Genomic DNA, 14,794 nt, shown 5'->3' with positions numbered 1-14,794 from the left:
AGTATCAAGACTATCCATTTTAATTTTGATAACATCTAACTAATTCAGGTCGGCTACTTAAAAAAAAAAAAAAAAAAACGCATGTCCAACATTATAACCATTGATAAACTAATACTGTACATCATTTTAGTTAGTTTGTTTACAAACGGGACTACATACACAGTAGAACTTGATAAAACTATCTTTTTCATTTTTTTTTTAAATGTAATACGTATTGATAGGTGTAACGGTGTAAACATGTAGGCTCCAATGTTATGCAGATACGCACTGTTGCGCGCACCTGCGTAATAATTGTAATAATGTGGAATGACTCTCCATTGAAATGGATGTGTGATGATGGATGTCTGGCTCGAGCTTATTTATAGAACGCCAGGGGGCAAAAGAGACCCTTTCACGCGCTCTTCCTGGCTGGAAGAGCGATATTCAAATGTGACCTGCATGCTGGGCGGGACTGTACCTGGGGTTATAAAGTCTTGGGCATGATATCGAGAAGTTCTACATGCAGGGCTAGCACAACCCGGGATACCAGCGAAACGACAGCTTGCAACATATGGAACCCGAGACTGCGAGAATTGCAGCTAAATAAGTTTATAGACATTTAAAAAAACTCCCAAAAACAACGCCAACAACGGTTGTGGATTTATAATATCTATCTATCTATCTATCTATCTATCTATCTATCTATCTATCTATCTATCTATACGTGTATTTTTCCACTCAAAATACACGTTTGCGTGTTTTTTTTTTTTATCGCGACTGGAGATTTAACGCACAGAAAGACTTTTGCATCGTTGAAGAATTTCCTCAAATGCTTTTCTAACTTTTAAATATATATTGGTTTATTTTTATTTATTTTTTATTTTTTTTATATATCAGTTAGGGAGTGAAAGAAGACAAGAGACCCGATTTATTTCACCTTAACACTGTTATGTATTTGGAGACTTCCACGGTTCCTTGAGTGTAATCAGACGTTTTACCAAAAGAAGAAATCATCAAAAATTAATATATATATTTTATTTCAAGCAAGGACAGCTTCATCTGGGATGTTGAGTTCTGTAAAAATGGAATCCCACGAAATTCCAGAATGGAATTCTTACTACGCAGAACCCGCAGAGGTGAGTAGAGAATACAAAGAATCGACCGAACGATAACAGAAGCCATACAGACTATAGCGCGTTATATCTAATCTACACATACATACAAACATATACACACAAGACACTGAAAATTGAATTTAATAAACTGCATTTGAACCCGTTTAAAACGAAAAAAAGTTTTCTTTAGAAGCAATTATATTTTATATTATATTATAATATACAGACAAGTTAATAACGGAAACACAGATGTTAACAATATTGCTTACTAATTTTAACTAAACTTTGATTATATAAACGAAATACTATAATTATTAAAAAAAAGGTCATATTTGACTTGAATGAATCATACACAAATATAACATATTTTTAAACATACATTTCTAGTAGAATAATCAGAGTAACCTACTACCTGATACGTATTTAGTTCTGAATAAATTTCATAAATTATAATTTAACTTAATTTACAAACTGACGTTGCAGAAGAGGCACTGTCATAGAATTAACTTTATTGCTTTTGAATCCGTTTATAAATTACGACTGTAAACACAAGATCATAGTTTACAGCAACAGCAACATCGCGTACTAATTCCTCAACCTTTAGCCTAGACGAATGGATAAAACGAGACAGTTTGTTTGAAAAGGAGTTTGTGATAAATAAATCCGTTCCATTGTGACGCATGCTGTAATACAGAAAGCAAATGCTTCCCATTGGTTAGAATCCCCATAACGGTTGAAGCCTGGCATTTTCGGATTAGCAGGATCCGTCTCGTTAGATTCGCCACAGGATGTCTAAAAAACAGTAAACCATGATGTCGAAAATAGCTTTTTCATGTTCCTCCCGAACTGCAAACAACAGCATAGTATTTAAGCTACCAAATATAAATAATATAGCCAACAAAAATGCATAGCAGATAGCTAAAATACAGTATAAGCTTTTAAATGAGTAGAACATAGGTATAGCAGAATGACTTACAATTAACTACTGTATACACAATTCATGAAAAATGTACAGCCATAGTTTAGCATCACCTAGAATTTTAGAATTGAGAATATATATATATATATATATATATATATATATATATATATATTAGATTTAGATTTTTTATTTAACATCATGTAATCAAAGAAACTACAAAATGATATAGCAAAAGTCTACTGGAAGCCATAATAGTAGTACAGCATTTCATGTTCGATTTCAAAATGTCAATTTTTTTCTTTAAGTATATGGGAAAGCTACAAATCACCATACCATTCACTATATTAACGTAACATAATTCAGCAAGTTTCATTTGACTTTATGAAGCAAACTTAGTTAATTCTCTATAGAGGGTGATGCAAAACATTGGCCATAGCTGTACACTGGTAATGTACTACACAGTACTTTTTTTTTTTTAAATAAAACAGATTATTTTTCAAATACTGGCTTGTAAACCCCTTGGGGAAAGGAAGGTATTTTGACTTTATTGCGCTAATTTGAATAACAGTGATAGACTTTTTTATCACCTTTTCCCAGCTTCTCATTTCTAACAGTTTTTCTATTATCTCCCATTCAGATGTATCCCTCCATCAGCACAATGAGCTCAGGGTTGGGTTCTATGAACAATTACATCAACCTGAATTCTATGGGATCTTCAGCAGCCATGAACATGACTTACGCAAGCAGTGGGATCAACACTAACCCTCTGTCAGGCATGAACGCCAACGCCAACCACATGAGCCTTTCCCCAGTGGTGTCCTCCCTCAATTCCAGCACCCTGACCCAGCTTGGAGCCCCGACCTCTTCCCTCAACTCCGTCTCACCCTACCAGAACATGAGCCAACCCATGAGCCAGCTCAGCTACCCTTCGGCCAAGGAGATGAGCAAGCCCTACCGTCGCACCCTGACTCATGCCAAGCCACCATACTCCTACATCTCCCTGATCACCATGGCGATCCAGCAGTCCAACAGCAAGATGTTGACCCTCAATGAGATCTACCAGTGGATCATGGACCTCTTCCCTTACTACAGGGAGAACCAGCAGAGGTGGCAAAATTCCATCCGCCACTCCTTGTCTTTCAACGACTGCTTCGTCAAGGTGGCCAGGTCTCCTGACAAGCCCGGAAAGGGCTCCTATTGGGCCCTGCACCCCAATTCGGGGAACATGTTCGAGAACGGGTGCTACCTCCGGCGCCAGAAGCGCTTCAAGCTTGAGGACAAAGCCAGCAAGAAGAATTCCTCGCTCAAGACTCAAGATGCCAAGGGCCAGGACAGCCTTCATGAGGAACACAGCCCCGACCCGGCCTCAGAAGGGGCAGAGTCAGCCCATTCTGACAACTCCCACCACGGTTCTTCTCCCGAGGAGCAGCAGCAGAGAAGTCTTATCCATCTGGAATGTCCCCAGCCGCCAGCCCAAGGCTCTCCTTCTCTGTCTGCTTCTGGTTCCAATGCCACCTCGTCCTCCCACCCTCTCCCCCAGCCCATGGGAGGCAACCACCTTCTCCCCAGCTCCATCCAACACCTGGATCTCCAGAACGACCATCTCAAGTCATTGGACCCTCACTACAATTTCAACCACCCCTTCTCCATCACCAACCTGATGTCCTCGGAGCAAAAGATGGACCTCAAGTCCTACCAGGATCAGATGATGGCTTATAACAGCTACTCTTCTTCTTCCTCCACTATGATGGCCAAGCACAGTTACGACAGCTCCACCTCATCACCCATGGACTCGGGACCCTACTACCATGCCCTGTACAGCAGATCCGTCCTCAATGCCTCATAACAACCCCCGGAAAGGAGGCTCGATGGTTTTTCCTTGGACACAAGATAGGTAGTGGTTTCCTACAAAGAACATTTTATTGGCTACCCCACCCCTAACAAAAGGAAATCATGGTGCAGCCCTGAATTTGACTGGTCAACAGACTAAAAAGATGAATTCCGTCCAAATACAAGAGACCTATGTTGCTGGACTTCATGGGATAAAAAAATAAATGAATAATTCTACTACTACTACTACTACTACTAACAATAATAATAATAATAATAATAATAATAATAATAATAATAATAATAATAATAATAATAATTAAATAAAACAAAACAAAACATTAGGCAGTTTACTCAGGTTTTCTACAGTGTGTATATAACTGTAAATATGGTCAACAGAAAACTATGGTTCATATATTTATGAAACGGAAAATAATTCTTAATATATCCTGTACAGTGTGTCGAGTCGTTCTTAATAAAAAAGAAAAGGAAAAAGTAATATTCTGAATATGTGAAATATGTGCTTCTATTAAAGATTGCTGTTCATTTCTATGTTGTTACTGCATTACAGGATATTCTAACATGTTACAATCAAATTAAGTTGTTGAAGTTTTTAAGATGTGCTTACCATACTATAATGAATGGTTTATGTCAGTGTAGGTCCTAAAATCATTGGTTTAGGATATAAGGGAAGAAGACAGACTAGGGGGAAACACTGTCTTCTTGAGAACCGAAATCACTTGAATTTAACCTTTTCTCATACAAACATCATGACAATCATTTACAAAAAATACAAAAATAAAACTTTTAAATGTCTTTCAAGTTTCAGGTCATTTTTAAAAAACTTTTTAAAAATAAATAATGATAAAAAAAACAGTTTATTTAAATATTTTTGCTTCAAAACAGGGGAAATTGAGTGTGTTAATATATTGGGTTTGTTGTTTTTTGTGGGTTTTCTTATTAAAAAAACATGAAAAGAAACTGATGAATTTGTGTGTTTGTTCGGGGAAGGTGGGATGCTGAGGGAAGGCGATTATAGTAAAACATTAATTTATTACATTGTTATTACCTTAACATAAAAAAATCACTTTCAATAGACACTATAATTCAGTTTTCAAATTGTGACTGCATTTACTGTCAAATACATTAATGCAAACCTCAAATGGGGGTATTCTTAACATGTATTTAGGATCTATAACATAAAACTTCAATAATTGGCATTGTTATTTTTTAAATGCATATTTTTACTTTGTAGACCCCTCTTCTATTTAATATATGTAAGTATCACTTAACTCTCTAAAGTGGAGTTATCCCATTAGCCTCCTTGTGACTTTTTATGATCCAATTTACTTACAGTACGCTACTAGTGAGTCACACAAAGAGGGGGACAGTTTACACAGGTCTTGTTAGATTTGCATCCTTCAGGTTATATTGCTGGTGCTCTTACAATAAGCCTTTATATGGGTTTGAGATAAAACTAGAAAGGGCTTACATAAAAAGAGATGACGTCTTTAATCCATTCTCTTAGCCTTAATCGAAATATTGATCTGTCTATCAATCTAGCTACCTATATATCTTTCATTAGAAAATTATAATGAACATATACTGTTGTCTAAAGCCTATCCCTTGCGCAACTAATTATTTTGTTAAATTAATCGTATATTGCTTTAAAAAATGATATATATATATATATATATATATATATATATATATATATATATATATATATATATATATATATATATATCATAGATGAAAGGGTTCGTTATTGCCTATCATGAACTATTGGAAAAGTGTTTCTTGGGAACGGCGATTAGAATGATTTATTGCTAGCCGTAAAGGACCTACAGTAGATATTTAGTATACAAATAAAAAACACTTTATCCCTTCTCGGCCGCTTCTGTGTTACAGGCAGCTTGTCAGTTGCGGGACTTGTTACTGGGTTATAAAGTTCACACACGACGCAAGAGTGAAAATACAAGGCGCTTGAAAACGGTTGGGCAACTTTATCAAACAGAAACACATAGTAAAGCTTTTATTTGGTTTCTGCTGTGTAGTTAATGTAACTTCAGGTCATAACGTTAGCGTTATTACCTCCATTCTTACCAAATTATTAAAAAAAATAACATGTTTACATTTCTAATGCTGTTTTATAAAGAAGGCTGTGGTTATTTCGGTCACTCTGGAATGGCTTTTGATGCAAGAGAACCAACGTGAAGGGATCCAAATTTCAGTGACCATTACTCACCTTGCAGCAAAAGCATTTTGAAGCATGAATAAATACCAATGCGAATGACAGAAAGGTGTTTACATTGTAAGATTGATTCCAAATAATAATAATAACTAGAGTTGCCAGAAACTTTACAGCTTCCAGTACCAGTACCAGTACCAAACACTTTAGCAAATAGTGAAGAATGCCAGAACCAGTACCACACACTTTAGCAAATACTGCAGAATGCATACATGGGTTACTATATGTGTTCCATAGTAGCCATGGCCCTATCTGCATTCTATAAGGAGTTATTACCCAGTTTTGTAAGTTGATGATGTCATCCAACGTGGCCGCCATGTTTTTTTATTGTAGCAACTTCCCTTGAACAACATTTAAAGACAACCACACTAGGATCATGTGTGCCAAATTTTGGTTCAATCAGATCCTTGTAGTTTGTGATTATGACGTCTTGTAGCATGGCCGCCATACCACACGACCAAGCCCCTTGGTTTTTATTTTTGATCACGTGATGTCCCTTTAAACATATTTTGAGCCAATTTGCTTTCTTAATCAAACTCTTATTACCAAATGAAGTTGCTTCTTTTTACCCTCATATATCTTGATTGAGTTAATAAATTCTTTTTGAACTTGCATTTCTTTCTGGCTGAGACTAACCTCCGAATGCAGCTCATTAACTTACAATGAGTAACTTTCTAGTAGTGCTTTTGTTTTCCCCAGCTAATATAAGCAATGTTCCTCGTATCAAGTTTAATAACTTAACAACTATTATTTAAGGCTTAACATCTATTATTTAAGGTTTAAAAGGAGGTAGAGAGATGGAAAATAAAAGGGGCTTGCACACAAACTAACAGCTTCTTACGAACACCAGTTAATCTTGGACTATCCCTCAACAAGTTTACCAACTTTCAGCCCTCTGCAATAAGTGGTTTTGAAAGACGAATTTTTACATTTAGGCAAAATGTTTTTTTTCAATCCAATATGGCAGCCAAACCATGTGACCTACGGCATATGTTCAATTCACCTCTCCCAACTTTCCATAAGCATCTGCCATCTTACTGAATATTTTTTTGTTATCAATTATTCACATTTTTGTGTAGGCCCCTACCTACATTGCCTTATTCTTTTTGATTTTGCACCTTTTTAAAAAAATAATAATATATATATATAGCCGTAATACGACAGTAGTGACGTCAAAAAGTGATAATTGAAAAATATACTTGAACTTTGACCCATCCGACTCCTTGAGACCATCCCTTTCAATTCAAACACAAAATGTCTCGTTTTCACCCACCTCGTTTTCATTAATGATCAACAACATGAGAATACGTTAAAACAACATAAAAAAAGATGTAAAGCTGGTACATTCGTATCTCAGAGAAACTGAAGAGGAACAGGAAATTAAAACAAGGTAAAGGCAATCATCCAAATAAAGCTGAAACACTAACTGATAACGTCAACTGCACTGCTGAACCTTGTCTCCTTTAATATTAGCATCATAAGGGTATCCGTGGATTATAAAAAAAATAACAGATGGGCCTCTTCAGTGAGTCACAGGAAAACAATTCCATCTCGGGTTTCTGTGACCGTTTAGAAACTCCGCCTTCGCTCTCGTAGTTTATGACGTCACAGAAACCCGAGATGGAATTATTTTCCTGTAACTCACTGAAGCCCCTCTATTATTTTATAAATTGCTGTGTAGCAAAACAAAGTTAAAAATATTCATATTTGAATGGGTGTAAAATACAATATAGGTATTAATGACCTACAACAACACTACATACATCACTGTGTATGTATGTATGTATGTGCGTAAGATGTTTAAATGTAAATGTAAATGTAGGGTAGCCTGTGGACAGTTGTAACACGGGACGGTTGTAACACCTTGAATTTCTCCAATCAGAAGCAAGCTAGAGTGGCGTCACTCATGCCGCACATGCTCAGTTCAGGTCGGTCTGTCTGTGGGAGAGGAGCTGCCTGTGCCAATGCCCCTGTGATATGAGATTTTAATTGACATAGTTGATTGCTCTTAGTTTTGTTCTTGTTGGAACATAAGGTTTAGTAATGGCTCCCTGGGCTGGTGTTACAATTGACCCCAATTGAACATTAGCTCAACTATATTTGTGCACATGAATCTCACACTGAAGGAAACAACATGAACATATGTCACAATTGTGACAGAGTGACATGTTCTTGCTTGAAAAGGACTATAATTTTAGGGTTGTTAATAAAGTTTAAAAAGTAGTACATAAAAAACGGTCTTGTATGAACATTTTTATTTTTCAATAAAGACTTTCTGTTTTTGAGTTAAATAAAAAAAAACAACATATTTCCTGTAAGTGAAAATCGATCTTATTCACAAAACATTCAGTTATTGAAATGTGCTGTTATTCGTTTAATTATTATTCACAGAATGTTACATCTGACCCCTATTAAAAAAGGATAACTATGGAGATTGAGTAGTCAAAACTACCTCAAATCACCTGTGCGTAATGGAGAGAAAGGTAAAAAACGTTACATCTGTCCCCCGTCTCCCCTACTCGTGAGACATCTGTGTGACAATATTTGATTTTTTTTTAAAAAAATGAAACATTATAGTTATATATTAAACCGATAGACGGACGTGACAACACGAAACAGTCGGACTTGAGGCTCAAGACGCCGGGGAGAGACCTGTCACGACGAGCCCCCGGCCAGACGGAAACCGGTAGGTTCATGATGTTCCCGAGTGAAAGCGCTCAGTTTATAAACGTGTTAATTAGAACAGCGTCACCTGTAAATAGCTTAATACCGACACCCTGGGCGACCTGTTTGTGTAACGCTTTTCCAATATCCTGTATAAAAAGGTTTGCATCCTGAAGCATGGTCGTGCGGATATTTTAATGGTGTGTTGACATTTCCCACCGTGACCTGAAATAAGAAACCCTCGTAGGACTATCCCGGCAAGGCAAGGGCCCGGGGCTGTTTACTTTGTTTTCTATTCGCAGGAGCATACCGTTAAAAAGTAAAGGTGTTTTCAAACAAAGATATTTACATATAAAGAGTTTTAACCCGGAGGACGTTGTGTGTACTTAGCAAATTAAGCCGCATTACAACAGGTGTATCTGTAAGTTACCTTAGGAATTGACCTCTCTCTCTCTCTCTCTCTCTCTCTCTCTCTCTCTCTCTCTCTCTCTCTCTCTCTCTCTCTCTCTCTCTCTCATATATATATTATATATATATATTTGTAAACTGAATTATTACAAAAATGCCAAACAATTCCAAAAAATCGATTTTAGTTTATATACTGTATCCCACTTTTCTTTGCCTCAGCAGCAAAAAAACAACAACAAAAAAAAAAAAAACACTGAATTGCCCAGGTGTCTGGTATCATTGACTTCCCAGTGAAGCAAACTCTCCTACTGCCAGAGGGGAAAAAAGTACCATACATCACATGAAGCAGGTTATATCAGGCAGTTTCCCTCAGTTATGTAACACTGCACTTATATCAAAACTTGTTTTGGTTCGAGTTACGAAATGTTTGCACTGACACACCGTATAAACACTATATTTTGTTTCCTAATAAAGTGAAGACACTGAAAACCCATTGGCTTAACTCCCTGCTCACTGGTTCATTGAGCTGGCTCACTACCTCACTCACACTTTGGAGCCATGTGTAAAGAGTGAGTTGGTTTCAACCTTGCCCTTGCTGGACAGTGATACAGTATCATGGAGACCGTCCTTCTCTCCCTCACCCCCTAAGAGAAAGGGTGCTCCCTCCAGTCCAAGGCATGCAGCAGTGTGGAGTAGTGGTTAGGGCTCTGAGCTCTTGACCGTATGGTCGTGGGTTCAATCCCTGGTAGGGAACACTGCTGCTGTACCCTTGAGCAAGGTACTTTACCTAGATTGCTCTAGTAAAAACCCAACTGTATAAATGGGTAATTGTATGTAAAAAATAATGTGATATCGTGTAACAATTGTAAGTCGCCCTGGATAAGGGCGTCTGCTAAGAAATAAATAATAATAATAATAATGGAGCATGGAGACTGAACTGCTCCCTCCCTCACCCCCCTAAGAGAAAGGGTGCTCCTTCCAGTCCAGTCTAGGGCTGGTTTAAGGATTGCTTGTTGGGTAATTGTTTAGAGTTCCCAGACACTAAATCTCGCTCACACATCTCCTGTAAAGTTGAAAGCCAGACCGATTCTCCCCGTCTGTCACATTTAATTACTGTATTTGTTTTTCTTTATATTTCACAGGCAGGATCCGTCCACATTCTCCCGGCTGCTACCTAATATGACTCGAGTAAATATCATAAAGTGTACTTTTGATTGAACGCACATGACGGCCATGCTTATGCAATTGACCTCACAGTTGTATTCCCGATGCTGGCTTGGCAATATGCATGTAGAGCTCCACACACTGCTTCATGTCAACAATAAAAAAAACGTTCTCATTGATTATTGCTGATCATTACCTGTCTGGTTGCTGATCTACAATCTCCCTGTTTATGACGGTTGCTTATGAAACATCAGTGATTAGTGTTGTCTTGGATACGGGCGGCTGTTACCAGACCTCCGTCAAAGTCTGACTGATCAACCCTCCCAGCAGTAACTGAAAATGTAATAAATAGCTGAAATAGCTTTGGGGCAACATCTTTGACAGACACGTGCCAAACAACCTGAAATTAAATTGAATTATGCCTCTTTTAAGCAGCTTTTAAAACGAAATAATAAAAACTACAGTAAGGGTGCAGTTATTTAATCCTCACCTGGACTACTGTAGAATGCCAAACTAAGTTATCTCGATCACGTTTCGCTGTTTGTTTTGTTACTTGGTAGTTTTTAATAGCCGTTATAAGGATAGCTGTATTGTAATTAAAATGAAATCTTAGGCTTAGCGGCAGATAGGAAGTGTTTATGGCTTTTTCTTGCTTGTTATTTTAGAAGATTAAAAGGTTGTATTCCTTTAAGAAAAGAATGGGGGGGGGGGGCATGCAGGCTGCCAGTAGCAGGACAAGCGTTCATTGTAGTACAGCTATCTGAAAGGGTTGTCAGTTAGTTCACAATGAAAAACGCAGCGAGATAATGAGTTGGACTTTACTCCCTGGGACGTGGGTGTTGTCAGGCAGTGGCTGATAAACGGGACTGAAAAGAAAGAAAAGGCACGAACCTGATTACATTTACCTCTTTAAAAAAAGGGGGAGGGGGTCAGGTATGAAGCAAACTAAGCTGGATCTTTGTGCCAATAAAAGAAAAAAATAACATTGGCAAACGCGCGTTCGCTGTGGCGATATCCTGCGTCCTCTGCAAAAGTCTGAACTTGGTGATCACCTAACAAGCACGTGAGCTTCGCTCAGTATGGAGCCCTACCTAAATTCTGTACAGAAAGGCTTGACAAAACTACTGCAGTTTAACGGCAGGACAGTGTCATTTTGAAGCTGTGCCATAATACAATTTCAGACTATTCTACTCGGTGTATGTTTACTTAGATAGGTTGTCATTGTTGACAGTCCAGTTTCTTTGACTAGTTTAAGGTAATTTTAGCATCATTCCCACTCTTAAAACGTATGTGCAACTGAGTCTGCGAGCCATACGGCATGCGTCTTCTATTGCTTGCAGCAGTAGGAGGTTATAGATGACACCATTGTAGTTGCAATTTCAGCAAACAATTCTGCTGTAGTTGTAATTGTATTTGGAATTATAACTGACCGACTTTTTAAATTCCACTTGCATATTTATAATGCCGCTGTCAAACCGTTTTTCTAAATTGAACGGACTTTTCCGATTCAATTACAGTTCATTTAGGGAAAAGTTATATTTTGTATTTTTAAAGAATATGGCCGCTGCAGTCCCATCAAAACCACCATATTATTATTATTATTATTATTATTATTATTATTATTATTATTATTATTATTATTATTATTATTATTTTTATTTTAGAATTTCTAATTATTTTTCCAAGAAGGAAAGACATGAGTGCGGGTAGCGCTCCAGGGATGATCCGAGCGTCTGAAAGGGAATGTGATTTAGGAGATGGAAGACAGTGGCTGTCAAACCCTTTTGTGTTGTCTTTAGGTCTAGTCAGAGGCTGACACACTTTCCGGCGGGCAATACCGCTCACATGGCTTCCAGATGGGACAGGATTCCTGACACACTAATTTGCTTTGCATCCAAAATTTAACCACTTTGCCTCCAAAATCTACACAGCATGCCTGCTTTGCTAAAGACCTGGACCTTATATCGTGTTGCCTTGATCCCAGCCTTGACATGGTGGAGAATCCACAAGGTGCCGTTCAGTCACTAATATACCACACAAGGCAAAGGTGATGACAGAATACGATACAATACTGACGTATTTCTATATATGGCCCTTTACGCCATGGCATCCCAGCGCGCTGTACAAAGTTCAAAACAAAACAAGAGAGATCATATGTAGAATAGACTCCAGCTACAACCAATTATATAAAAGCGCAAACGTATGTTTTCAATTTAGACTTAAAATAATCCAATGTTTCCACCTGCTTAATGATGTCGACTGAAATAGAGTTCCGCAAACGACAGCAAGAAGCTCCGGCTCCAGTTGATTTAAGACGATTTTTTTTTTTTGGGGGGGGGGGGGGACTGTTTTTTGGAATAACTAATTCTACTTTCTGATCTCACAGAACAAAATACTTGTTCAAGATCAAAACGAGATCAACTGGATAGTAAACCTTATATTAAACAAAAGTTAAATTTAATTTAGTTCATTCACTGTTCATTCACTGCCTACTGGACCTTCACTTATTCACTGGTTTGAAGATTTTTTTGCATATTTATTTAATATACTGTTTCCAGATGTGCAAGTCAAATTGCGAAATAACACAGATTAAATGCATATAACACAGTCCCACAGACAAATGACCTCTGCATTGGTGAAGGCGCAACTGTCTGACCACTTGACTTTCCTCTATAAGTTTCTCATAAATTTTCCCTAATCAATTAAGAGTGCACCCAATCCTCAACTATGTAGTAAACAAGATAGCATGGGATTATAGTTCAGTTTTAAGATGAACCTTAATAAATAAATGCAATACAATAAAATACAACAGGGATGGAAATAAGACTCCTTTTGCGCTGCAGTTTCACCCATTCCATGTTTTTTTACATGCTGGATTAGCCACATGTGTGTCTTATTAAACTCATAGTAAAACCAGGACTGGATAAAACTGCTATGCAATGAGTCTTATTTCCATCCCTGATGCAATACAGAACAATACAACATTATATAATACAATACAATACAATACAATGCAAGAGAAGACACGAAACTTCTGTTTTTTTCCATTGAATTCTGAATCTCAGGCTCAAAAAGTCACAGTTTGGTGGGACTACACTCTGTTTTATTCTTACCCCTTGTGAGTTAGTGATACAGTCTTCCTTACTGTGCCCCGTTAATCACACGTCCTCTCGTTAGCACCAATTAACACTGACGAAAACCCAGCTGAGACTGATTAGCGGTGTGCCGGTGTTAAAGGCTAATTCTCCCTCCAGGATAATTCTCATCCCAGGTGAGTTCTGTCCTAGGATAATCCTCACCCTGTCAGGCCAATTCTCACCCCAGTACTCTGTACATAGCATAATCGTTTTGATTGTACGGCAACTAATCTAAGATAATCGGCCGTAGGGCATATATTTATGAATGTACTGTAAAAGACACAGGAAAAAAGACTGTGTTGTAAAGTAAACAACGTATATTGAACAATAATAGTGAGAACAACAATAGAACAACAATGTTTCATACACTACAAATCAATCATCTTGTTTAGAGCAAGCCTGGTATATATATATATATATATATAGTTTGAGAAAAAGGAAAACTGCTGTGTACCCAAACGATCAATAAGAAAATAGAAAAAAAGAAAAGGATATTTCAGGTACTTAAAAAGGTACAATAATTGATCACAAATCAATTATCAGGACATTTCGGACTACAAGCCCTTCATCGGCTGAATACAAAAAAACCCAGTGTTTTAAAGTTGATAAAAAAACAAACAAGTAGTCTTTTAAACAAAATTCCAGAATGTTGATGATGATGATGATGATGATGATGATGATGACCTCAGAATAGAATGTTCATGAACTTATTTTGTGAACGAATGTTGTGAACTTATTTTCAAACTAGGCACTTTGGAGCCATTTGGAATGAACATTCTATTCTGAGGTCATCATCATCATCATCAACATTCTGGAATTTTGTTTAAAAGACTACTTGTTTGTTTTTTTATCAACTTCTTAAAGCACTGTTTTTTTGTATTCAGCCGATGAAGGACTTGTAGTCCGAAACGTCCTGATAATTGATTTGTCATCAATTATTCTACCTTTTTAAGTACCTGAAATATCCTTTTCTTTTTTCTTATATATATATATATATATAATCAATGAACTTGCATGTGTCTTCTTGGATGTGTCTGTCTTTGCATGATATATGCAGAGCGCGTTTCCTAAATAACAGGAAAGCACTTTGCATATTCCATGCAAAGACAGAGATATCCAAGGAGACACATGCAAGTTCGTTGATACAGAGGATATAAAAGGGATATCATATTCCAATGGAAATACGCAATAAAAGTTTAACACTGTCCATATATATATATATAATTTATTTCTTAGCTGACGCCCTTATCCAGGATGACTAACAATTGTTACAATATATCACATTATTTTTACATACAATTCCCCATTTATACAGTTGGGTTTT

General features: G+C 37.2%; 1 protein-coding gene across 1 annotated transcript; it reads left to right on the top strand.

Annotated features, from left to right (window-relative positions):
- Nucleotides 1-511: 511 nt before the first annotated feature.
- LOC117394523 (hepatocyte nuclear factor 3-beta-like) lies at nucleotides 512-4,827 on the top strand. The gene is made up of 2 exons (XM_033992861.3): nucleotides 512-1,115; nucleotides 2,654-4,827. The coding sequence occupies exons 1-2, from the start codon at nucleotides 1,044-1,046 to the stop codon at nucleotides 3,860-3,862; spliced, it is 1,281 nt and encodes a 426-aa protein (XP_033848752.1). The 5' UTR covers nucleotides 512-1,043; the 3' UTR covers nucleotides 3,863-4,827.
- Nucleotides 4,828-14,794: the final 9,967 nt, after the last annotated feature.

The sequence above is a fragment of the Acipenser ruthenus genome, chromosome 30 (assembly GCF_902713425.1).
Source record: "Acipenser ruthenus chromosome 30, fAciRut3.2 maternal haplotype, whole genome shotgun sequence".
Lineage (NCBI taxonomy): Eukaryota > Metazoa > Chordata > Actinopteri > Acipenseriformes > Acipenseridae > Acipenser > Acipenser ruthenus.
This window is presented reverse-complemented; position numbering and strand designations above follow the sequence as displayed.

Bases quoted from the DNA above. Each gene is read 5' to 3' on its own strand.
- LOC117394523 (XM_033992861.3), top strand. From the start codon at position 1,044: ATGTTGAGTTCTGTAAAAATGGAATCCCACGAAATTCCAGAATGGAAT. The intron at 1,116-2,653 runs GTGAGTAGAGAA...TCTCCCATTCAG, and splicing joins ACTACGCAGAACCCGCAGAG to ATGTATCCCTCCATCAGCAC.